This window comes from Heterodontus francisci, chromosome 11 (assembly GCF_036365525.1).
Source record: "Heterodontus francisci isolate sHetFra1 chromosome 11, sHetFra1.hap1, whole genome shotgun sequence".
Lineage (NCBI taxonomy): Eukaryota > Metazoa > Chordata > Chondrichthyes > Heterodontiformes > Heterodontidae > Heterodontus > Heterodontus francisci.
Genome location: NC_090381.1, coordinates 101,705,026 through 101,731,686, shown reverse-complemented (window position 1 = coordinate 101,731,686; position 26,661 = coordinate 101,705,026). Strand labels below are relative to the sequence as shown.

The 26,661-nt window shown below is 43.2% G+C and overlaps 1 protein-coding gene across 2 annotated transcripts; it reads left to right on the top strand.

Moving 5' to 3' along the window:
- Positions 1–249: 249 nt before the first annotated feature.
- Positions 250–20,937, top strand: commd2 (COMM domain containing 2). 2 transcript variants are annotated; one of them, XM_068042620.1, is made up of 5 exons: positions 250–410; positions 3,738–3,815; positions 13,877–13,959; positions 14,803–14,976; positions 17,188–20,937. In XM_068042620.1, exons 1-5 carry the CDS (start codon positions 344–346, stop codon positions 17,383–17,385), a joined length of 600 nt encoding a protein of 199 aa, XP_067898721.1. In that variant the 5' UTR covers positions 250–343; the 3' UTR covers positions 17,386–20,937. The 2 variants fall into 2 exon arrangements, with proteins under 2 accessions (XP_067898721.1, XP_067898722.1); XM_068042621.1 differs by lacking the exon at positions 3,738–3,815.
- The last annotated feature ends 5,724 nt before the right edge of the window (positions 20,938–26,661 follow it).

Here is a 26,661-nt window from a genome sequence, read left to right as displayed (position 1 = left end):
AGAAAGTAAATGGTTAACTGATCAGTAAGAGTGACTCTGATTGCAAATCATTTTGAACATATGATACTATGAGTGACTCAAGTGGAAGTACTTCACATTTTTAAACCAAAAGGAGTGACTGTCACTGTCTAGCAGACGCTTTGGAGGCAGCTTTAGCCCAAGAGCGAGTTTGAGCCTGACTTTAGCCACAGGATGGCGCCTGGCCTCGCAAGAGGGAGGAGTGGGGGGCGGAACCTTTGTTCCTGCTCCTTGTTTAACACGGACTCTGTGGGGAAAGGTTGTCCGAGGTGCAGAGCGGAAGTGTTTGCTGTGTTTTCTTCCCGAGGTTTGGGTCCAAGTGAAAATGCTGTTGGTTTTATCGGAGGAACATAAGGACCATCTGGGTTTCTTAACTCGGGTGGATTTTGCGGGTTAGTGACTGTTAGAGGCCTAGGCCTGCAGGTTGAGGAGAGGCCCGGGCCGCCCGCCCGCGGGGCTGGGGATGGGTGGGGAGGATTGGAATGGAGGGGAGGAGGGGAATGGAGGGGGAGATGGGGGAGGGAAGGGGGGGTGGGGTTGGGAATGTTGGAGGGGGGGTGTTGGGGTTGGGAGGGTGGGGATGGTAATGGAGGTGGGGGGGGGAAATGGGGTTGTGGATGGAGGGAGTGGAGGGATGGAGTTGGGGGGCAGTGGTGGCTGTTTAAGACATAAATACTGGCCAAACTCATTTGCTTTACTTTTAAAGAAGAAAAACTTGGCATCTTTACTTACAGAAAAATTATGGCACAGAAAGAGGCCATTCAGTCCATTGTGTCTGTGCTGGCCAAAGAAGTTAGCCACCCAATCTAATCCCACCTTCCAGCACCTGGTCCGTAGCCTTGCAGGTTACAGGACGTCAGGTGCAGGTCCAGGTACCTTTTTAAATAAGTTGAGAGTTTCTGCCTCCTCTACCAATCTGGGCAGTAAATTCCAGACACCCACCACCCTCTAGGTGAAAAGGTTTTTCCTCATGTCCCCTCTAATCCTTCTACCAATCACCTTAAATCTTTCCCCCCTGGTAATTGACCTCTACGCTAGGGGAAACGGGTCCTTCCTGTCTTCTCTGTCCAGGCCCCTCAAAATTTTGTACACCTCAATTAAGTCTCCTCACAGCCTCCTCTGTTCTAAGGAAAACAACTCTTGTCTATCCAATCTTTCCTCATAGCTACAGTTTTCAAGCCCTGGCAACATTCTTGTTAATCTCCTCTGTACTCTCTCCAAACCAATTATGTCCTTCTGGTAATATGACCAGAACTGTAGGTAATACTCCAGCTGTGGTCTAACCAGCATTTTGTACAGTTCCAGCATTACATCATTGCTTTTGTGTGTTATACCTCAGCCAATAAAGGAAAGCATTCCATATGCCTTCTATACCACTTTATCTACCTGCCCTGCCACCTTCAGGGACCTGTGGACATGCACACCAGGTCTCTCACTTCCTTTACCCCTCTCAATATCCTCCCGTTTAATGTGTATTCCCTTGCATTGTTTGCTTTCCCCAAATGCATTACCTCAGGCTTCTCTGGATTGAATTCCATTTGCCACTTTTTTGCCCCTTCAACCAAACCACTGATATAAAAAGGGCCCCCCTTTTTTATTTTTTTCTATTTTCTTTGAATTTTAGTTTGTTTTATTCATTTTTTTACCAAGTGCCTGCCCACTTGTTTTTCCATGTTTGTGCTTTGGGCCAGGGCTGTTCATTTTTCTGTCAACTAACGCCCTCTCTGCACTAACGCTTTGTCTTTCAGCACACCATTAACATACCACTTGCCTTTGCTCCATGACCTTCTGGTCAGTTATTCTCTGGGACCCTGTCCTGTCAAAATCTTCCCTTTAGATAGGTCTTGCCCCACCCCCACTTTATTTGCTTAAAACCTATTACATTTCTAACCTTTGCCAGTTCTAATGAAAGATCACTGACCTGAAATGTTAACTCTGCTTCTCTCTCTACAGATGCTGCCAGACCTGCTGAGTATTTCCAGCATTTCTTGTTTGTATTATCATTGACAGCATTCTGGAATCAACAGCTATCCTCTTCACTATCAACTACATGGCCAGTTTTTGTGTCATCAGCAAATTTCCCAATCCTACCTCCCACGTTTAAGTCCAAATTATTAATATACATCACAAACAGCAAGGGACTCAACACAGCCCTGTAGGACGCCACTGGAAACAGCTTTGCATTCGCAAAAACCTCCGTCAACCATTGCCCTTTGTTTCCTGTCACTGAGCCAATTTTGGATCCAACTCGCCACATTCCCCTGTATCCCATGGGCTTTTACTTTTCTGACCAGTCTGCCATGTGGGACCTTGTCAAATACCTTACTAAAATACATGTAGACAACATCCACTGCACTACCCTAATCAATCCTCATTATTACTTCCTCAAAAAGTTAAATTAAGTTAGTAAGACATGACTTTCCCTTAACAAATCCATGCTGACTATTGCTGATTAATCCATGCCTTTCTAAGTGACAGTTTAACCTATCTTTCAGAATTGATTCTAATAATTTGCCCACCACCGAGGTCAGTCTGACTGGCCTATAATTATTTGATCTATCCCTTGCACCCTTTTTAAACAATGGTACAACGTTTGCAGACCTCCAGTCCTCTGGAACCTCACCTGTATTGACCTATATCTGACTCAGGTCCCACACCCAACTTGACCACTCTCTGAAGTGGCCCATTAGGTGCTCAGTCATATCAAACTCAGGTGCTGATCAGTGATGCTAATGTCAGAATGATTTTTTAAATTTATGGATTGTAGCCCTTTTTATTCACTCCTATTGTATAGAATGCCTGATGTGTTTAATTTATAATTCTGCAGGATTATTCTGCATCTCCAAGAACTAAAGACGAATGTAGCCGATGAAAAGTGTAGTCCCTGATGTAACGTCGGGAAATGCATCAGTTGAATTGTGCACAGCATGGTCCCCACAAAGAGCAGATGAGATAAATCGTCAGATAACTTGTGTTAATGTTGGTTAAAGGATAAATGTTGGCCAAGACACAGGCTAAAGTTGTCTGTTCATTGAATAGTGCCAGTGTGATCTTTTTATATCTACCCTAGGTGGCAGATGAGGGCATTGATTTAACATCTCATCTGAAAGAAAGTATCTCTGATAATGGATCACCTCCTCATTACTGCACTGAAGTGTCAGTGCAGATTATTTGCTGAATCTCTGGAGTGGATCTTTATCCCACAACCTGAGCTTCTGAGCTGAGAGTGCTACCATTGAGCTAAGGCTGCTACCTTCATGGTGGCTTTTGTTTCTGGTGGTAGCCCACAGATTGCAAGATTTATGAATTCAGTTTTCAATTCACTGTGGTGGGATTTGAACTCATAACCTCTGGGTGGTTTGTCCAGTACCTTAACCATTACACTACATTGAATTTTGTATCGGACTGGCAGCAAATGAGTGGGTTCCCTCGAGTAGTTCTTCCCCTCTCGTTGATGGGATGCTTAAATGTTAGGAGCGTGCTGTGTGGTAAATCACAGACAGAAGTTTGCATTCAAACACTCCATGGAACACACTACAGTTTCTTGTATTCCAGCACACCATCAATGACATCAATCAGTCTGGTGTGAATGAACCAACATAGGGAAGAGTAAATAACTCAAACATAAAAGGGAGGAGGACAAGGGGAGTTTCTATTTTAAGTTTTTCTTACTGTAAATAAACCATTCATTTGTATAATAAACCATTTTTTGGGTTCAGTTGTAGGAGAATTCTGCCGAATTGCTGTGGAGTTTTTGAAGAAAGGTTCAAATCCCAAAATATTTGAAGGAGCGGCAAGTATGTAATGACAAGCAACTTTTAATCTGTGATCCTGTTTAAGGGAGCAGCGTTTTTTTTAACTCAGCCGAATGTCATAAAGTCATAGAGTTATACAGCACCGAAACAGGCTATTCAGCCCATTATGCCCGTGCTGGCCATCATGCACCTAACTATTCTAATCCCATTTTCCAGCACTTGACCCGTAGCCTTGTATGCTATGGCGTTTCAAGTGCTCATCTAAATACTTCTTAAATGTTGAGGCTTCCTGCCTGTACCACCCCTTCAGGCAGTGTGTTCCATTTCCAACTACTCACCTGGGTGAAAACTTTTTTCCTCAAATCCCCTCTAAACCTCCTGCCCCTTACCTTAAATCTATGCCACCTTGTTATTGACGCCTCCACTCATGGAAAAAGTTTCTTCCTATCTACCCTATCTATGCCCCTCATAATTTTGTATTCCTCATTCATGTCCCCCCTCCTCAGCCTTCTCTGTTCTAAGGAAAACCACCCGAGCCTATCAAGTCTCTCTTCATAGCTGAAATGCTCCAACCCAGGCAACGTCCTGGTGAATCTCCTCTGCACCCTCTCCAGTGCAATCACATCCTTCTTATGGTGTGGCGACCATAACTGTACACAGTACTCCAGCTGTGGCCTAACTAGCGTTTTATACAGATCCCTGCTCTTGTATTCTCTGCCTCAGCTAATAAAGGCAATTATCCCATATGTCTTCCTAACCACCTTATCTATCTGAGCTGCTGCCTTCAGTGATCTGTGGACAAGTACACCAAGGTCCCTCTGTACTTCCCAGGGTCCTACCACTCATTGTAAATACCCTTGCCTTGTTCGTCCTCTCAAAATGCATCACCGCACACTTCTCAGGTATTAAATTCCATTTGCCACTGCTCTGTCCATCATACTAGCTCATCTACATCGTCTTGTAATCTAAGGCTTTCCTCCTCACTACGACACCACCAATTTTCATGTCATCTGCGAACTTACTGATCATACCTCCTATATTCACGTCTAAATCATTAATGTATACTACAAACAGCAAGGGTCCCAGCACCGATCCCTGCGATACACCACTGGTCACAGGCTTCTAGTTGTAAAAACAACCCTTGACCATCACCCTCTGCCTCCTGCCACTAAGCCAATTTTGGATCCAATTTGCCAAATTGCCCTGGATCCCATGGGCTCTTACCTTCTTGACCAATCTCCCATGCGGGATCTTATCAAAAACCTTATTGAAGTCCATGCAGACTACATCAACTGCTTTACCCTCATCTACACACCTAGTCGCCTCCTTGAAAAATTCAATCAAATTTATTTGACATGATTTGCCCCGACAAAGCCATGCTGACTATCCTTGATTAATCCCTGCCTCTCCAAGTGGAGATTAATCCTGTCCCTCAGAATTTTTTCCAACAGTTTCCCTACTACTGATGTTAGACACTAATGTGCTAATGTTACAAGTCCTTTACCCACTGTCTTTTATTTGAAGAAGGCTGTGTTTGCTGACATGACCTGTACTGCGTGGCGCAGTACTTGCACATGTGCAAATGCAGCCTCATGCACTGAAACGTCACTGTCTGTGATGTTTTTGGCAGCTGCCTGTAGTAAAGATGGTGTTGCTCAATTTATCAAACAAACAAAAGCAAATGAAACCCAAATGCCCGCAATGGTTGCGATCACTGCCTCCATCCCACCCCCAACAGTACCTTGCTACCTCCTGCCATCACGCTTCTCTTCGCTGCTGTCTCCCGCGCCCGTCTGCTCGCTGGTTGCACCAAGCCTCGCTGCTTCTCCAGCCCCCCCCACCTTTGGCCACTTGCTCCCGGCTTCACACCACCCCTGTCCTGCACCTGTGAACGACTTGCACCCAACCTTGCCACTTCATTCCCTCTGCTCTGCCTCTGCTCCCCACTCCCTCCCGCTCACAGTTTCGCTCCCCTCCCCTTCCTATCTTGTCACTCTCTCTCACTTCCCCTGTGCGGAGAAGAAAGGCGGCGATCATGGGAGGGAGTGGGGTAGCAGAGCAGAGAGGAGGAAGTGGTGAGGCCGGGAGTGAGTCACCAACAGGGAGGTGGGGGCGGGGGTGAAGCAGGGAGTGAGCGGCCGAGGGCAGGGAGAAGTGGCAAGGCGGGGAGCGAGTGGCGAGCCAAACGTTGCAGTGCACGATGACGTTTTCGCGCGCGTGCGCATAATAGTGAGGTGAGAGTGACTGCCCTTGACATGAAGGCAGCGTTTGACTGAGTATGGCATCAAGGAGCCCTAGCAAAACTGAGGTCAATGGGAATCGGGGAAAACCCTCCGCAGGCTGGAGTCATACCTAGCGCAAAGGAAGATGATTGTGGTTGTTGGAGGTCAATCATCTGAGTTCCAGGACATCACTGCAGGAGTTCCTCAGGGTAGTGTCTTAGGCCCAACCATCTTCAGCTGCTTCATCAATGACCTTCCTTCAATCATAAGGTCAGAAGTGGGGATGTTCGCACAATGTTCACCATTTGTGACTCCTCAGATACTGAAGCAGTCCATGTAGAAATGCAACAAGACCTGGACAATATCCAGGCTTGGGCTGATAAGTGGCAAGTAACATTCGCGCCACACAAGTGCCAGGCAATGACCATCTCTAACAAGAGAGAATCTAACCATCTCCCCTTGACATTCAATGGCATTACCATCGCTGAATCCCCCACTATCAACATCCTAGGGGCTACCATTGACCAGAAACTGAACTGGAGTAGCCATATAAATACCGTGGCTACAAGAGCAGGTCAGAGGCTAGGAATCCTGAGGCGAGTAACTCACCTCCTGACTCCCCAAAGCCTGTCCACCATCTACAAGGCGCAATTCAGGAGTGTGATGGAATACTCTCCACTTGCCTGGATGAGTGCAGCTCCAACAACACTCAAAAAGCTCGACACCATCCAGGACAAAGCAGCCCGCTTGATTGGCATACCATCCACAAACATTCACTCCCTCCAGCATCGACGCACAGTGGCAGCAGTGTGTACCATCTACAAAATGCACTGCAGCAATGCACCAAAGTTCCTTAGACAGCACCTTCCAAACCCGTGACCTCTACCAACTAGAAGAACAAGGGCAGCAAATACACGGGAACACCACCACCTGCAAATTCCCCTCCAAGTCACACACCATCCTGACTTGGAACTATATCACCGTTCCTTCCTAACAGCACTGTTGGTATATCTACCCCAAATGGACTGCAGCGGTTCAAGAAGGCAGCTCACCACCACCTTCTCAAGGGCAATTAGGGATGGGCAATAAATGCTGGCCTGGCCAGTGACGCCTACATCCCATGTATGAGTAAAAAAAAAGTCCTGGCAAGCCGGGTGCTGATGTAGGCTGCACATGCGCAGCACCATACTGACAGCAAGGGTCTGTTCTGTGCATGTACGAAGTTGGGAGCGCTCTGATGACGTCTGCACTGGGCTACGTTGTCAGGAGTCACTTTACTTTTCACGACCACCAGATGTCTCAAAGTGCTTTACAACCAATGAAGTACTTCTTGAAGTGCTGTCACTATTGTAATGTAGGAAGTTCAGCAAACTGTCAAACAGCAATGTGACAATGACTAGATAACCAGTTTTTGTGATGTTGAGGGATAAATAATTGGCCAGAACACTGCGGAAAGCTCCCCTGCTCTTCAAAATAATGTCATGGGATCATTTACATCCACCCAAGCAGGCAGATGAGGTCTGTTTAGTGACTCATCCAGTACCTCTGACAGTGCAAGCTTCCTCAATGCTGCACTGGAGTGTCAGTCTTGATTTTTGTGTTCAAGCCCTGGAGTGGAATTTGAACCCAGAACCTTGTGACTCAGACGCGAGTGCTACCAACTGAGTCTGGGCTGAAAACCGTTTCAGGGGCACAGTTTCATTCTTTTCTTTTGGGCCTCCTTACCTCGAGAGACAATGGATACGCGCCTGGAGGTGGTCAGTGGTTTGTGAAGCAGCGCCTGGAGTGGCTATAAAGGCCAATTCTGGAGTGACAGGCTCTTCCACAGGTGCTGCAGAGAAATTTGTTTGTTGGGGCTGTTGCACAGTTGGCTCTCCCCTTGCGCCTCTGTCTTTTTTCCTGCCAACTACTAAGTCTCTTCGACTCGCCACAATTTAGCCCTGTCTTTATGGCTGCCCGCCAGCTCTGGCGAATGCTGGCAACTGACTCCCACGACTTGTGATCAATGTCACACGATTTCATGTCGCGTTTGCAGACGTCTTTATAACGGAGACATGGACGGCCGGTGGGTCTGATACCAGTGGCGAGCTCGCTGTACAATGTGTCTTTGGGGATCCTGCCATCTTCCATGCGGCTCACATGGCCAAGCCATCTCAAGCGCCGCTGACTCAGTAGTGTGTATAAGCTGGGGATGTTGGCCGCTTCAAGGACTTCTGTGTTGGAGATATAGTCCTGCCACCTGATGCCAAGTATTCTCCGAAGGCAGCGAAGATGGAATGAATTGAGACGTCGCTATTGGCTGGCATACGTTGTCCAGGCCTCGCTGCCGTAGAGCAAGGTACTGAGGACACAGGCCTGATACACTCGGACAGTTTTAACACAGTAACTAACTGTGCATCTAGTCCTGTTACTGTGCATGCTGAATGTTGGGAGGACTGAGTAGACTGCAACTGCATGCTCTTGATCATCTGCAGCTTGGCACTGTTTCCCATGCAGTAGGTGAGACCATTGGATGCAATAGACTTATTATCAAGAGTGCCACTCTGGCTAATCTAAAATGAACTGGAACTAAATTAAGGAGGTGTATTACTTTCATCAGTGAGCATTGTACAATGAGATGGGCACTGGAAGATGCACTTTTAAATTGGTGATGGGAATAATATTCTAACTTGATGCAAATGTTATTAGCTTGTGAGAACCAGTTGCTTTAGTGGTGCTGTCTTGAGAGGGCACTTGTTGGGAATTGGTTGTTTTGTAGCAGTACCGCACCCACTGGCATTGCACTGGTTCACACAACATAGGCACAGGGCAACCAATGTATTGTGCCTTGCCCGATAATAGAACAAAGAACAGTACAGCACAGGAACAGGCCATTCGTCCCTCCAAGCCTGCGCCATTCTTGATGCCTGCCTAAACTAAAACCTGCACTTCCGGTGACCGTATCCCTCTATTCCCATCCTATTCATGTATTTGTCAAGATGCCTCTTAAACGTCGCTATCTTACCTGCTTCCACCACCTCCCCCGGCAGCATGTTCCAGGCACTCACCACCCTCTGTGTAAAGAACTTGCCTCGCACATCCCCTCTAAACTTTGCCCCTCGCACCTTAAACCTATGTCCCCTAATAACTGACTCTTCCACCCTGGGAAAAAGCTTCTGACTATCCACTCTGTCCATGCCACTCATAACTTTGTAAACCTCTATCATGTCGCCCCTCCACCTCCGTCGTTCCAGTGAAAACAATCCGAGTTTATCCAACCTCTCCTCATAGCTAATGCCCTCCAGACCAGGCAACATCCTGGTAAACCTCTTCTGTACCCTCTCCAAAGCCTCCATGTCCTTCTGGTCGTGTGGCGACCAGAATTGCACGCAATATTCTAAGTGTGGCATAACTAAAGTTCTGTACAGCTGCAACATGACTTGCCAATTTTTATACACTCTGCCCCGACCGATGAAGGCAAGCATGCCGTATGTCTTCTTGACTACCTTATCCACCTGCGTTGCCACTTTCAGTGACCTGTGGACCTGTACGCCCAGATCTCTCTGCCTGTCAGTACTCCTAAGGGTTCTGCCATTTACTGTATACTTCCCACCTGCATTAGACCTTCCAAAATGCATTACCTCACATTTGTCTGGATTAAACCCCATCTGCCATTTCTCCGCCCAAGTCTCCAACCAATCTATATCCTGCTGTATTTTCTGACAATCCTTATCACTATCCACGACTCTTCCAACCTTTGTGTCGTCCGCAAACTTACTAATCAGACCAGCTACATTTTCCTCCAAATCATTTATATATACTACAAACAGCAAAGGTCCCAGCACTGATCCCTGCATAACACCACTAGTCACATCCCTCCATTCAGAAAAGCACCCTTCCACTGCTACCATCTGTCTTCTATGACAGAGCCAGTTCTGTATCCATCTTGCCAGCTCACCTCTGATCCCATGTGACTTCACCTTTTGTACCAGTCTGCCATGAGGGACCTTGTCAAAGGCTTTACTGAAGTCCATATAGATAACATCCACTGCCTTTCCTTCTTCAATCATCTTCGTCACTTCCTCAAAAAACTCAATCAAGTTAGTGAGACACGACCTCCCTTTCACAAAACCATGCTGCCTCTCGCGAATTTAGTTTGTTTCCAAATGGGAGTAAATCCTCTCCTGAAGAATCCTCTCTAATAATTTCCCTACCACTGATGTAAGGCTCACCGGCCTATAATTTCCTGGATTATCCTTGTTACCCTTCTTAAACAAAGGAACAACATTGGCTATTCTCCAGACCTCACCTGTAGCCAATGAGGATGCAAAGGTTTCTGTCAAGGCCCCAGCAATTTCTTCCCTTGCCTCCCTCAGTATTCTGGGGTAGATCCCATCAGACCCTGGGGATTTACCTGCCTTAATACTTTGCAAGACACCCAACACCGCCTCCTTTTTTATAGAGATGACTGAGACTATCTACACTCCCTTCCCTAGGCTCATCATCCACCAAGTCCTTCTCTTTGGTGAACACTGATGCAAAATACTCATTTAGTATCTCGCCCATTTCTTCTGGCTCCACACATAGATTCCCTTCTCTGTCCTTGAGTGGGCCAACTCTTTCCCCAGTTACCCTCTTGCTCTTTATATACGAATAAAAAGCCTTGGGATTTTCCTTAATCCTGTTTGCCAATGACTCTTCATGACCCCTTTTAGCCCTCCTGACTCCTTGCTTCAGTTCCTTCCTACTGTCTTTATATTCCTCAAGGGATTCGTCTGTTCCAAGCCTTCCAGCCCTTACGAATGCTTCCTTTTTCTTTTTGACTAGGCTCACAATATCCCGCGTTATCCAAGGTTTCCGAAACTTGCCAAACTTATCCTCCTTCCTAAAATAAAAGCAAAATACTGTGGATGCTGGAAATCTGAAATAAAAACAAGAAATGCTGGAACCACTCAGCAGGTCTGGCAGCATCTGTGGAAAGAGAAGCAGAGTTAACGTTTCGGGTCAGTGACCCTTTTTCGGAACTGACAAATATTAGAAATGTCTCAGGTTATAAGCAAGTGAGGTGGGTGTGGGGCAAGAGATAACAAAGGAGAAGGTGTAGATTGGACAAGGCCACATAATTGACCAAAAGGTCATGGAGCAAAGGCAAACAATATGTTAATGGTGTGTTGAAAGACAAAGCATGGATCAGAGGCCCAACCAGTCCCCATCCACCACCACCCTCCTCCACCTGGCTGAACTTGTTCTCACATTGAACAACTTCTCCTTCAACTCCACGCACTTCCTTCAAGTAAAAGGTGTCGCTATGGGTACCCGCATGGGTCCTAGTTATGCCTGTCTTTTTGTGGGATATGTCGAGCATTCTTTGTTCCAGTCCTACTCAGGCCCCCTCCCCCAACTCTTTATCCGGTACATTGATGACTGTATCGGTGCTGTTTTTTGCTCCCACCCCGAACTGGAAAACTTTATCAACTTTGCTTCCAATTTCCACCCTTCTCTCACCTTTACATGGTCCATCTCTGACACTTCCCTTCCTCGACTTCTCTGTCTCCATCTCTGGGGATAAGCTGTCTAGTAATATCCATTATATGCCCACCGACTCCCACAGCTACCTCGACTACGCTTCTTCATACCCCAGCTCCTGTAAGGACTCCATTCCATTCTCCCAGTTTCTCCGTCTCCGACGCATCTGCTCTGATGATGCTACCTTCTATGACGCTGCTTCTGATATGACCTCCTTTTTCCTCAACCGAGGATTCCCCCCAACTGTTGTTGACAGGGCCCTGAACCGTGTCCGGCCCATTTCCCGCACCTCTACCCTCAACCCTTCCCCTCCCTCTGAGAACCGTGATAGGGTTCCCCTTGTCCTCACTTTCCACCCCATCAGCCTCCATATCCAAAGGATCATCCTCCGCCATTTCCGCCACCTCCAGCGTGATGCCACTACCAAACGCATCTTCCCCTCCCTTCCCCGTCAGCATTCCGAAGGGATCGTTCCCTCAGCGACACCCTGGTCCACTCCTCCATTACCCCCACCACATCGTCCCCGTCCCATGGCACCTTCCCCTGCAATCGCAGGAGGTGTAATACCTGCCCATTTAACTCCTCTCTCCTCACTATCCCAGTCCCCAAACACTCCTTTCAGGTGAAGCAGCGATTTACTTGTAGTTCTTTCAATGTAGTATACTGTATTCACTGGTCACAATGTGGTCTCCTCTACATTGGGGAGACCAAGCGCAGACTGGGTGACCGCTTTGCGGAACACCTCCGCTCTGTCCGCAAGCAGGACCCTGAGCTTCCGGTTGCTTGCCATTTCAACACTCCCCCCTGCTCTCATGCTCGCATCTCTGTCCTGGGATTGCTGCAGTGTTCCAGTGAACATCAACGCAAGCTTGAGGAACAGCATCTCATCTACCGATTAGGCACACTACAGCCTGCCCGACTGAACATTAAGTTCAATAATTTCAGAGCATGACAGCCTCCCATTTTACTTTCATTTTTAGTTATTTTTTCTTTTTTACATTTTTGACAATCTTTTTTTTTTGCATTTATTTCATTTAATCTTGGTTTGTTCAGTTTGCTTACCCATTGTTTTTTTTTCATGTTTGCACTTGCTGCTGTTTAATCTTCAGTCCATTAACACCTTATCTGTACTAATGTTTTGTCTTTCAACACACCATTAACATATTGTTTGCCTTTGCTCCATGACCTTTTGGTCAGCTATGTGGCCTTGTCCAATCTACACCTTCTCCTTTGTTATCTCTTGCCCCACCCCCACCTCACTTGCTTATAAACCTGTGACATTTCTAATATTTGTCAGTTCCGAAGAAGGGTCACTGACCCGAAACGTTAACTCTGCTTCTCTTTCCACAAATGCTGCCAGACCTGCTGTGTGGTTCCAGCATTTCTTGTTTTTATTTTCCTTCTTCCTCACAGGAACATGCCGGTCCTGGATTCTAATCAACTGACGTTTGAAAGACTCCCACATGTCAGAATAAAAGCAAAATACTGCGGATGCTGGAAATCTGAAACAAAAACAAGAAATGCTGAAATCACTCAGCAGGTCTGGCAGCATCTGTGGAAAGAGAAGCAGAGTTAACGTTTCGGGTCAGTGACCCGAAGAAGGGTCACTGACCCGAAACGTTAACTCTGCTTCTCTTTCCACAGATGCTGCCAGACCTGCTGAGTGATTTCAGCATTTCTTGTTTTTGTCCCACATGTCAGATGTTGATTTACCCTCAAACAGCTGCTGCCAATCTCAATTCTTCAGTTCCTGCCTAATAATATTATAATTAGCCTTCCCCCAATTTAGCACCTTCACCCGAGGACTACTCTTATCCTTATCCACAAGTACCTTAAAACTTATGGAATTATGAGATACATTGAATTATAGTGTGAAAAGTAAAACTGTTACTGATCTAACACTTTTTTTTACATTTCAATTTACTACATTAGGGTCGTACAAGGCACTGGAGTACCAATGAACTGCTCACCAGAATGTGGTTTCACATACATAGTTCTGCAGGTGTAATTTCGGCTGTGATAGCAAGGAGACTGTGTTTCCTCGCACAGTGATAAGTGGGGAAAGAAATTTAAGACCAGTTTATATAGTTCCTTATTGACTATTATGTCGGGGAATGCAGCAGCTATTTTGCATTCAGAAATATCCCAACTCTATTCCCTCACCCACAGACCATAAATGCATTTCTAACAGAATAGCAATGATGGTTGCTTGATATCATTGAGTGGAAAACCCCTATCCCACATCCTCTTTTGCCCCATTGTTGTGACAATGCTGTGCCTCAGATGAAGCATAAATTACCAAACTCTGTAACCTCAGTGTGTGAAATGTAATGCGTATCAACACAGGAGTTTTCCAATTGACTTTTTTTTTTATAGGGAAGCTGAGCGTGAGCACTGAAACTGTACAACATGGAGTTGAGGGATTGATGTACTTACTGACTGAGAGCTCCAAGATGATGGTAAACAAATTTAATTATCTAAAAATCCTTCTGGAGTTAGCCGTGACTTGATGATCTGGACTAGTTTAGATCACCTGAGGTGATTGGAGAGGAATTTTCTGGAGTGTTTTTTTTTCCCCTTATTGGTCCTGGGCATTTTGCCTCTCCCAGGTGATTACATGGCTCTTGGGGCTTGGTGGGGGGTGGGTGGGTGTGAATGGATGGCGGTGGGGGAGAGAAAGAGAAATGTCTAGTCATGATGTTTGAGCCATCATGAAAGCAGGGCATGTTTGATGGGCCAGCTGGTCTTTCCCGACTTGTTAATTTTTTTGTATGTTTTTTTTAGATGGAGGGCAGTAGCAGTAATTTTTTTTTAACTTTTTAAACCTAAAGGGAAGTGACAGTTGATCTAGCAAAGCTGTTCACTCTGGGAAAGGGTTCAAATACCAGAGAGCAGAAAGAATTCACAAATAAGGAGCAAAAACGAAAGTCAGGCAGAACTGTTTTGCATAGAGGAATAGGTTACCATTATGGAATAGGTCACCAGCAAACTTGAATTTACGTAATGCCTCCAATGTAGAAAAATATTCCAAGACATTTTGCAGAGATGGAATCAAACAAATGGATGGCAAACTAAAGGTATTCGAAAGGGGTGACTAAAGGCTTTGTCGGAGGCAGGCTTTACGAGTGGGGAGAAAAGGGAGGTGGGGTGGATTTAAGGAGCAAATTCTCAAGCATTGGCCATAGGCAGCTGAAGATCTGGCCTCCATTGTCCTAAATCTGGGCAGGAGAGGGGAACTTATTGCTTTTGTAAAGTATTGAATTTAAATGCAGTGTGCAATAACAAATATTATTTGTGGTTAGATTTCCGAGGTGGATTTCCAGGACTCTGTGCTTGTTTTGGGTTTTCCTGAAGATCTAAATAAATTGCTACTTCAGCTTTACCTGGATAATAGGAAAGAGATTCAGAGCATCCTGAATGAACTGGCTCCAGACCTCCCTCATTACCACAACTTAGAGTGGAGACTTGATGTACAGGTAAAAAGTTTAGAATGCCCTGTAAAGCCCAGTTATTTTACACAATCTCGTATGTATTTTTGGCCCATATATGTGTACAGTGGAATTTCTTTGTAAACTTTTATGTACTTTCTGTCTCACATGTTTTCCTTGGTTTGACAAAACTGCTGTTCATATTCAACGGAAGGGCTAAAATTTTGTTGAGGCGTCAGTCACAGTGCACATGCAAATATGGTTGTTGGTTAGCTGGGGTATTGGCAGGCTTTATTCCTTCATTGAACTCAGAAGACTTCAATAAGGTCCCACACAAGCGGTTAGTAAATAAAATTAAAGCACATGGGATTGGGGTAATATGGATTGGCATGGATTGAGAATTGGTTAACGGACAGAAAACAGGGAGTAGGAATAAACTGGCCATTCTCAGGTTGGCAGGCTGTGACTAGTCGGGTACCGCAAGGGTCAGTGTTTGGGGCCCCAGCTATTCACAGTCTATATCAATGATTTGGATGTGGGAACCAAATGTAATATTTCCAATTTTGCTGATGACGCAAAACTAGGTGGGAATGTGAGTTGTGAGGAGGATGCAGAGGCTTCATGGGTCTTCAGACAGACTAAGTGAGTGGGCAAGAACATGGCAGATGGAATATAATGTGGAAAAATGTGAAGTTATCCACTTCGGTAGGAAAAACAGAAATGCAGAGCATTTCTTAAATGATGAGAGATTGGGAAGTGTTGAAGTCCAAAGGGACCTGGGTGTCCTTGTTCATGAGTCACTGAAAGCTGACATGCAGGTGCAGCAAGCAATTGGGAAGGCAAATGGTATGTTGACCTTTATTGCAAGAGGATTTGAGTACAGCAGTAAAGATGTCTTGCTGCAAATGTATAGAGCCTTGGTGAGACCGCACCTGGTCTCCTTACCTAAGGAAGGATGTTCTTGCCATGGGAAGAGTGCAACAAAGCTTCACCAGACTAATTCCTGGGATGGCAGGATTGCCCTTTGAGGAGATTGGGCCTGTATTCTCTGGAGTTTAGAAGAATGAGAGGTGATCTCATTGAAATATACAAAATTCTTACAGGGCTGAACAGGATAGATGCAGGGAAGAATGTTTCCTCTGGTTGGGGGTTTCTAGAATCAGGGAACACAGTCTCAGAATAAGGGGTAGGCCATTTAGGACTAAAATGAGGAATTTCTTCAGTCAGAGGGTGGCGAATCTTTGGAATTCTCTATCCCAGAGGGTGGTGGAGGCTCAGTCATTGAGTATGTTCAAGATAGAGATTGATAGATTTCTAGATATTAAAGGCATCAACAAGGGATATGGGGTAGAGTGGGGAAAATGGCGTTGCGGTAGATCAGCTATGATCTAGTTGAATGGCCTACTCCTGCTTCTATTTCCGGTGTTCCTATGTAACTGATTTTATTGGGTAAGGTTATCGAGGGATATGGAACAATGACAGGTAAATGGAGTTGTTGTAAATCAGCCATGACCTAATTGACAAGTTTGAAGGGTTGAATTGTCTACCTTGTTCTATCCTTCATTTTTCTCAATTGTCAAATTGAGCCATAAACTGCCACCTTCATGTTCGTGTACACCCAAAAATGCTTTGCATCAGCTTGTCAGTGGTAATGTAACTGCAGCCTTATATTTCAGTGTTAGGTTTGTTCCCCAATGTTCTATTTTCAATTGGTTCATCTAATTCCATAAATGACCTAAATTTGTCTGCAAATTAACTAAGTGTCACAGTGCACTGCTGTGAATTTCATGTCAAGGATTTGTGATTTGCTATTGGTTTTTCCATCCAGATCATATATGTAGATATGAAATAGGGATTCAGGCACAAACCCCTGTTGCAACTCTACTCCTAGTCTGACTGCACCCCTCGCATGTACTCTTTTTGCTATCTTATTTTTACTCTGTCTCAAGTTCTGCATTGAATTCCCATGCTTTATAATTCCATTATTTGTGTCTCATTGCTCCTTGTCAAATGATTTCCGGAGGTCCGAATAAACTATCCTAGGGAGTTCTATCTACGTTTTGTGCGATGCGTTAAAAAGCCAGGGAGATTTGTCGAAAATGTCTTTGTTCTTCGAAAGCCTTCATAGATGTTTCTTACTAAACTGATATATTACAAAACTGTAAACAAAAGAATATTCATATTTCTCTTGTCTGCTGGTTTGATGCAAATGCTGTGACATCTAGATGGTACCAGACATTCATTTGTTTCTTCCGTCAGTTGGCCAGTCGTGCCTTAAGGCAGCAGATCAAACCACTTCTGACTCTGAAGCTGCACCTGGAACAGAATGGACGTCAGAATGCCAACGTACTTCAAACTGACCCTGCCACCTTGCTGCACCTAATTCGCAAGCTGGAGCAAGCACTGAGTGAAATGAAGACGAACCATTGTAGAAGGATAGTGCGCAATATAAAATAGAGAAATAATGAGAGACTGGCAACCATTGGCGTTCCATGTGCCAAATTGAGACAACCGACATTGGCCAATTTCGGGTGCCAAATGTTGAGAATCTCTGTTTGTTGGAGGAACTTGATGCTGTTTTGTGTACAACAGGATCTTGGTTATTGGAAGTACATTGCAGAATGAGACTTGGTTTTAGTCTTTGCTTTTATTGAGATACTTTGACACAGGAAATCAGCAGCCTTCATGACTATTGTCAAACTGTGTAAGAGGATATTACTGGCTGGAGCTGTCATGACACACTGTCAAGTGCTTTATCTTATTGCTCAAAATTAAGATCTAAACTCCAGATGGTCATACAGAAGTGCTTCATTTTGGCCATATAAATGTTGCCTTGGCTGAAAAGGAGCCTAGATTGGGGGGGGGGGGGGAAATAACCAGGGAGCAGCACCAGAAAATGAAATGGAGAGGACTAGAATAACTGATCATACAAGGCAGCTAAAATTAACCAATGTTGGGAAAAGAAATGTTGATTGGGGGAAGACAAAAGGCAGCAAAAACATTGCTTACAGGATTGGAATATGTGTACTGTTCTTTGATCTCTTGGTCAGATTCAAATCAATGCTAGACTGATGAGAAAGAAGTTTCTCCTGCACCTGTTAGCTGCCAAGCTCCTGTGTGCAATGAATTTGGGCTTTGTTCACAAAAAGGCACTGAATTGGCAGCTTCGCTGAGCACGATGGCAGTTTTGAGAAAAGGAACCTGTACACTATTGTTTTGAAGTTGGGTTAAGGCCATTTGTTGAGGCAGAGAAGGAGCTATACTCTGTAGCTGAGAGTGTTTTTAGAACATTACAGCGCAGTACAGGCCCTTCGGCCCTCGATGTTGCACTTAACTTAAAAAGTAGAATACTGGATTTGTCGTCACTGACACTTGTTACCTTGACCAGGGTGAGATGTAAAGCCCTGAATTTTGTAATGCAAGTAATTTAGCAAGACTATCCTTTTTTTTTTTAAGGAGCATTTTAAGCTCGTTGTCAGGGCACTTTAGAAAACAGTTGAACAACATATTATTTCAGTTGTGATTCTTTGCTAACCTACATGAGTTGATTCATTGCTAGTAATTGGTAGAACACAGTTACAGAAGAGTTCACTCATACTGTCATGCCTAATTTTTAAGGGTCCAGCATTCGATTTGACAAGTTAAACTTAGTAACCACAGATGACTTGATGTTTTGTAAATCTGATGTAATATTTCCTGAATGTCCTTGTGACATTTAGATCAGAACATTACTATTACTGGAATCTTATTTTAAATATGTTACAATGCTGTCCAACTTGGATACTTTACTACAGCCTCCAACAAGAATGTAAACTGCCTTTGGGCAAATAGTGCAGTTGTTTGTGTTTTGATTGCTCCAACATTTTGAACATGTGTTTGTTTCCTGGTTTCTGTGAGATTTTCTTCCACCTTTTTCCACCACCTCATGAATCTTTTAGCAACTTGGAAAGCAGCGAATGGATGTCGAATCTTCCCAATCTCTTCGCTCCAATTTTGTTCCATTTGCATAAGTGGAGAGCCAAGCTGTGGATGCCATCTAGCTACACTATTTACATTACTCTTTTCTGATATTTGAAAGAGATGGCCATGATAATGTGAACATTTTATTCCCTACACTACATGTAATCACACTCTTGGGGATACTTAATGGGTAAAGTGAAAGGGCTCCCTAACTAGAAATGTTATAAAGAAGTAAAAGCACACACACTCAGTCGCCCCTTGTTCTGTTTCAGTTTATTTGCAGCTGTTGGTTAAAAGCAGCCTGGATGTGGATATTTCCGCTAGAATGGCCTCCACCTTCAGATGAGTGGCAAATGCTGTTCACATTTGTTCATGATATCATCCCTCATTATACCCATCAGGCACATTCTATTTATAGTGGTGGCTTTCAGCAGCTGCAAAGCATTAAATCGGGAAAATAAGGGCAATTGAAGATTAAGCATACCTACATCTCTAACTTTTATATTGATGGAACCATTCAGTAGTCTCCACGTTCCCAGTAAATATCCAAAAAGGTATTCTACAAATCTAAAATGATGTAGTCACTGGTAATTGTATACCTTTATAACGTCTGATATTTTGTAAATTCAGTCAAGTACTCTTAACTGTTTCATTTTTGTAAGAATTTTCTATAACTGCTGATTTTTGTTTTTCTGTTTGTTTGAATTGTTTTTCATTACTTCCAAATGTTTTGGCTGGTGTATTGATTGCTTATCATGTGAGTTCTGGTAAACCTTTTGAGATATTCAATCACTAAAGACATGTGCAAGAAAATTGGTACAAGTAGTAGTGTTAGTGGAATGGAATAGATGCTTATGCAATGGAGTTGCTAAACCATTATTTGTGCCAAAACAGTGTACAGAAAGTAACCTTGTAATCTACTGTAATGTGGTTCAGTTTACACTTAATTCCTCACTCGGGTGCCTATGACATAAAATGCACTCATCCTACGCTGCAGTTGCAGTTTTGGTTTGTTTACTATTGAATTGCTCTCCCACTCGTACATTCAGCAAACAGAATTGCCTGGTACAAATCATATACCAGATATTATGGTAGCTATCAATTACTAACTAAACTTGCGTAACACACTGTGCCTCGACTTTACATCAATGTGCTGTATTTTGAAATTAATTGCTTATCAAATACAGTGAAATCTGCCTCATCACCATGGTTTTAGTGTATCTGAAACAATCGTGGAGAAAATACTAGGATCTTCGAAGAAATGCTTCTGCTATATACCGTTCACTGTTGAAATTAACTCTGGTCTTGCTTGTTTAAAATATTTACATATAAGTGTTGGAAATTTTGGTTTGAACTGGGTCACTTTTAGAAAGATGGGTTACACCGTTGCATCTCAAAGGTTTGTTAATGCTTAAGGTAAAATAATCCATCCAGAACAATACTTGAGAAAAGCTCTGTCTGCAATAGAATCTGTAAGGAGCAAGATTTGTTTTCAATGATTTTTTAATCTGAAGGGAGCACTCTGTCCACATTGTTAAATACAAGAGGAAAAAGCTGGAAACCTTTAAGGAAGAACCTCAAACTCATGCAAAAATACTATAACTTGATTGGTGGCATTTGACCAGCCTCTTACTGCAATTTGATTTTTGACCATGGAGAAATTGGCAAACTATGACTCCAGGGGGTTTTGCTGTGTTCCTGTTTCAATTGTGTAAACCATTAACGAATGACCAGGTAAACTGGGTGCTTATGTACTCCATAAAAAGATGCTGAGGGGATTATTTGTAAGATCTGATGAGAATGTTTGGGGTTGGGGAGGGGTGTGGATCCTGGTGGGCAGAGAATATAAAATGTTCATACCTCTTAGGAACAAGTGCGATTGAGCTGATGCCTTTTTGGTCAGCTAAACATGGATGTTTAATAGATCTATGTTTAAAATACTAAAGAAAAGCAATGGGACCCACAGCAATTTTGAGCTGCCTGGAGCTCCAATAATACTTCTGATGTGTAATTAAATGTGATTTTTGTTTGACTTTAAAAATGACTACAGTTTTTTATTTGTACTTTAAAAGACTGTCCGACTTGTATTAATATAGCACCATGCACACCCTCAGAACATGCCAAAGCAACTTACAATGAAGTATTTTTGAAATGTAGTAACTATAGCAATATCGGGAAAAAGGCAGCCTATCAACTATCTGTCTGGTTACCATTAACTGGAAACAATTGGATCAACTGTATAAATGTGGCGACTACTAGAGCAGGTCAGATGCTGGTTGTTCTCTTGACGCCCCAAAGCCCTTCTGCTACCTTGTCGGGAATGTGATGGAATATCCTCCAATTGCCTGGTGCGTGCAGCCCCAACACCATTCAATACAAAGCAGTCCACTTCAGCGGCAGCCGATCCACCATCTGAAACATCCACTTTCTCCACCACTAGTGCACCATGGCTGTAGACTGTACTGTCTGCAGGATGCACTGGAGCAACTCTCAAAGGTTTCTTTGGCTACTTAGCAACCATCAAACCCATGACTGTCTCCATCTAGAAAGTTATTGGGCAGCAAGTGCATGGGAACACCATTTCTGAGTTCTCCAAATCTCTCTCTCATCCTGACTTGGATGTATATTGCCTTTCTTTCATCGTTGCTAGGTAAAAATTCTGGATCACCCTACCTAACAGCACTGTGGGATTACCTACACCCCATGGACTGCAGTGGTTCAAGAAAAAGGCTATCCAGCACCTTCTCGGGGGCAACTAGGGATGGGCATTAAATGCTAGCCTTGCTAGTGACAGTCAGATCCTGTGAATAAAATTTGTAGTTCCAACAATGTCGTTGACTTTTAACTCATGAGGACAACCAGGAATGGGTAATAACTACTGCCTTATCACTATCACCTGCATCCCAAAAAACATTTATTAAATTGATATATGGTTTAAGCTACAGTTACATTAGAGGTACTAGTTTAATTGCATAGAATTTACATCACAGAAGCCTAACTGGTCTATTCCAGTATTTATGCTGCACACAAGCCTCCCATCCTACTCCATGTCAACCTATCAACATATTCTTCCATTCCTTTCTCCCTCGTACTTAACTAGTTGCTCTTTAAATGCACCTCAACTATTCCATGTGGTAGCAAGAGTCAAATTTTAAGCACTCTCTGGAGAAATAAATTTCTCCTGAATTTCTTATTGGATTTATTAGTGACCATCTTATATTTATGACTGCTACTTTTGGACTCTCACACAAATGGAAATATCTTCTGTCTGTTCTATAAAATCCCTTCGTAATTCTAAAGACCTTTACTAGGTCACCCCTCAGCATTCCCTGCTATGTGGCCAGGGAAAATAGGCCCTTATACACTCTCACAATCTCCCCTCACTAGCATCCAAATGCCAGCTTAATTTTAAATTGATTGGATAGTTGAGCTGCCAGGGAGTTTTTAAAACATGGGCTAGGCACCAGTTGCATGCGTTTTAGAGCTGCACTTAAGCAGCAACTACTTGCCTAAATTCACCAGGAATTCTTCTTCATTTAGGCTTTGTTCATTGCTGTAGGATATAGCTCTCCTCGTGCCTTTTCCATTTGTCTCTATCCCTTGCTGTTCTTGCCCATGTGATTCCTAGGTATATTATTTCATCTCTCCATCTTCTTGGTCTCCCCCTTCTTTTCCTGTTCATGGCTGCCACTCCATAAGCCTTTCTGTCCACCTGTTATTTCTTTGAGCAACATGGCCAGCCCATCTCCAATTGGCTTCTTTTACCTTCTGAGTGATGTCCTTAACTCGGTTTTATCACGAGTGGAGATGTAACATTTGCCTCTCCATTGCTCTCTGAACTGTACACAGTTTTTATTCTATATATTTTGTAGTTGTCCATGATTCTGCCCCATATATCATGGTCGGTAGCCCACACTGATCATACACCCTCCTCCTTAATGCCAGTGGTATTATCACACATAATATCTCTATCTCCTGAAACATCTTTATCCTGCCTTAATAGTATTCAGTACCTCTTCATTTGTACAATCCTCCTTCTTTAATGTTTGGCCCAGATATTTGTATTCAGTCACCTTTTCAATTTCTTGGTCTTCAATTTGTATGGTATCTTCTCATCTTAAAGTTCGTCATATACTTTGTTTGTCCTTTGTGCATTTTCAGTCCAATATTTTTACCCTTTTTATTGAAGTTATTTAGTTGTATTTCCAGGTCTTTAACAGATGAAGTAATTAGTGTGATATTATCTGCAAAGCGTAAGTCTGTTAGTTAATCCTCTGTCCTCTAAGGGTATCTTCTTGAATATGTTTTCCATTACTGTGGTGTATGGTTTTGGTGGGACTGTATCCCCTTGTCTCACTCCTCTTTCAATATTTATCAATTGTGTCATGTCTTTGTCGATGTGTATTTTGGTAATTGCATCTGTATAAATGTCCTCTATGATCTTCACATATCGTTCATTTATTCCTGTTTTCCTTAAAGCTATAAATAAATCTGAGTTCTACGAAATTGAATGCCTTCTCATAGCCAATACATCCAATGCCTTCTCAATGAGTTGGTTCATTGTATGTAAATGGCCTGTGGTAGAGTATCCTTCCCTAAATCCTGCCTGTTCTCTTGGTTGGTGTTCGTCTAATGGTGTCTATCTTGTCTATATTGAATAATTCTAAATTAGATAATAGACTGATGGGTCAGTAGTTAATGTCTGCTTTGTCTCCTTTTTTTGTAAAGATTTTTTTATGTTCTACATTTTACAAGTGGGAAGCATTCACCTTGATATCAGCTGTGGCTCAGTTGGTAGCACTCTTACCTCTGAAGGATCTGGGTTTAAGCCCCACTCCAGGACTTAAGCGCAAAAGTCAAGGCTGCACTCCTGTGTTGTACTGAAGGAGTTCTGCACGGTTGGAGGTGTTGTTTTTTTTAAAGAGATGTTAAACTGAGATCCCGTCTCCCCTCTCAGGTGGACATGGTACTGTTTTGAAGAAAAGCAGGAATTATCCCTGGTGTCTTGGCCAATATTTATCCCTCAATCAACATCACAAACATAGATTACCTTGTCATTATCAGAGTGCTGTTTGTGGGAGCTTGCTGTGCACAAATTGGCTGCTGCATTTCCTACATTACAACAGTGGATGCACTTCAAAAGTACTTCATTGGCTGTAAAGTACTTCGAGGTGGCCGGTGGTTGTGAAAGGTGCTATATAAATGCAAGTTTTATTTATACAAAAATGTGGCCTCATGTAGTACTGAAGCTTATGCTTGTAGAGTTCACATTTGCCTTGAAGATACATTGCTCTAATTGTATGCTGTCAGAGGGCAGCCACTTTTTATGCCTCAATTTCTTTTTAAAAAGTGGGGAATATGAAAAGGTGATAGATGGAATTCTGGATTTAGGGGTTAACAAGGTAACTGGAAGGTTAGAATGAATCATTTTGGGATGGGGCATTCTGGGGCTTGGCCTGACCAGATTTGAGGGGACAGAGAGAAATAGTTATCGTAGGCTTCCTAAATTGGTTCTAAACCTCAGTATTTTTGCCTCTGTCAAGTGGTGGGAAGTGGGTTGGAGGGTTTATTCATTCACACGCTGTTGACGTCGCTAACAAGGTGATGACGAGCTGCCTTTTTGAACCGTTGCACCGCCAGAAAATGCATCACCACCTTCTCACGGGAATTTAGGGATGGGCAATAAATGCTGCCCTTGCCAGCGGTGCTCACATCCCTTGGATCAGTTAACAAAAAGGGTTTGTAAGTGAGGATAGGATCAGCTGAAGGATGGTGTGAATATGTATGGGCTTGATGCACAAACTTATAAACGGCATCAGTTCAATGAAAAGAAAGAAAGACGTGCATTTATATAGCACTTTTCACAGCCACCGGATATCTCAAAGCACTTTACAGCCAATGAAGTACTTTTGAAGTGTAGTCACTGCTGTAATGTACACTCACATATATCACCTCTAACATTGTCCTTGGGAGACATTTATTGGGTGCAGAAAAATCATTACCACTTTTTAAAAATCAGGGAATGTACCAATTATTTGCCTGATTAAGCATCTTTCTGCATTAACTGTCATTAAGGTATATTGCAACACCAAGTGAAGTTGCAACAAAGTCTTTATGCAAGTGTGTTATTTAAAAACCCAGACTTCCTACTGTAATTAATGTAATTACTGGTATGCAGATCAAACAGTAAGGTGTTACCTTAAACGCTCATGAAAGAATGGGCTTGTTCTGTTCCTAAGAATTCTGTCCACCTAGCATCTCACTATGGTGACAAGGTTTAGATGAGCACTTTTAATGCTACAGAAGGTGGTACTTAATTTGATACAGTTTACATTTCCAATATTATCCATAGATGGATTATGAATAGGGCCCCACCAAATTAATGGTCAAATTTTACAAATTCCATGGTCACGGCATTTTAAGAATTGTGAATTTCATGGTGTTGCAACAAATCATGAAAATGATCCGTTTAAAACAAAAGAAAAAGGGAGGTTTCTGGTTTCAAATGGTATTTATTGTATATTGAAAAACTATTGTAAAAGTCTGACTATAGACTGGTCACATTCTTTACTCACTGAAGTCAGTGGTTGAATGTGAGCACAGAGCAACTTGCAACTTCTCTTTCTTCATTCTCAGTCTCTGCGCTGTGAACACCTGTCCATGTTTAGACACAGCTCTCTCCGTGTCAACAGTTTTTTGGAATTTTCAGACAACTCGCATGCATTAATCTGAGACTTCATCTCAAAATGTGTAGTAGTAAAATCCTTTGGTAGGTAGTCCTGTCGTAGTTTATTTACACTTGACATGCAACCACCATTTTGCACACTATGTTGAATGAATACCCACAGCTTGGGGTGATCAAGTTTTTCCAATGGTATGTTGGTGCTTGCAAAAACATCCACAAGTTCCATTGTAACCAACTGATCATTTTTTGAGCTTTGTCGACTTCTTAAAAAGATGAAATCGTTACTTGTTTTTTTTTGGGTGTTCAAGTTTTCCAGCAGTGCGATGTCGGATGCTTTCTTCTGCTGCAATGGCCTTGGGATTCTAAGTGACACTGAACAATTACTTGCTGTGTGTGATCCAACAAAACACTGCAGCTTGTACAAAACAGTATTCCAACATCGGCATGCAGAATTTGGCTTTCAAATTCTTTCACTCGATGTGTGGCAGTAATGGTTGTGGCTGTTTTTGATTTGCTCATCCTGGCATTCTCACATGTCTGCTAATACTTGAGATTGCTACTCTCAAAACTGCACCGGAAGCCCTCCCTCATCTACCAATTAGCGAGTTGAGCTTGTGTCAATCACTAAAACGCGTGATGTTCGTATTATGCTCAGCAATTAGTGAGGTGAGCCTTGTGTCAATGAATAAAACACGCGAAGTTCGCAAAATGGTCGATTCCTCAGAGGACCTGAGATTTCACAGTCCGTGACGCATTTTTCTCAGCTGCGAATTTGGTAGGGCCCTAATTATGACCAGTGCAATGAAACTTTGCCTATCTAATGTGCAGTAGAATTTTTAAAAGGCTTCTCTCAATTGGTATGTGTTAAAGGAACCAGGACACATTTCCTAATAAAGGTTCATATGCAATTCAGGTTACTATTTTAGTATGAGAAATAGGGATACAAAATAATATCTAATAGCTGAATTTGTTGCATTTATACAGATACCTTTCACAACCTTAGGATGTCTCAAAGCGCTTTACAACCACCAAAGTACTTTTGAAGTGTTGTCACTGTTGTAAAGTAGGAAACATGGCAGCCAACATAC

Bases quoted from the DNA above. Each gene is read 5' to 3' on its own strand.
- commd2 (XM_068042620.1), top strand. From the start codon at position 344: ATGCTGTTGGTTTTATCGGAGGAACATAAGGACCATCTGGGTTTCTTA. The intron at 411-3,737 runs GTTAGTGACTGT...TTTTGGGTTCAG, and splicing joins AACTCGGGTGGATTTTGCGG to TTGTAGGAGAATTCTGCCGA. The intron at 13,960-14,802 runs GTAAACAAATTT...ATTTGTGGTTAG, and splicing joins CTGAGAGCTCCAAGATGATG to ATTTCCGAGGTGGATTTCCA.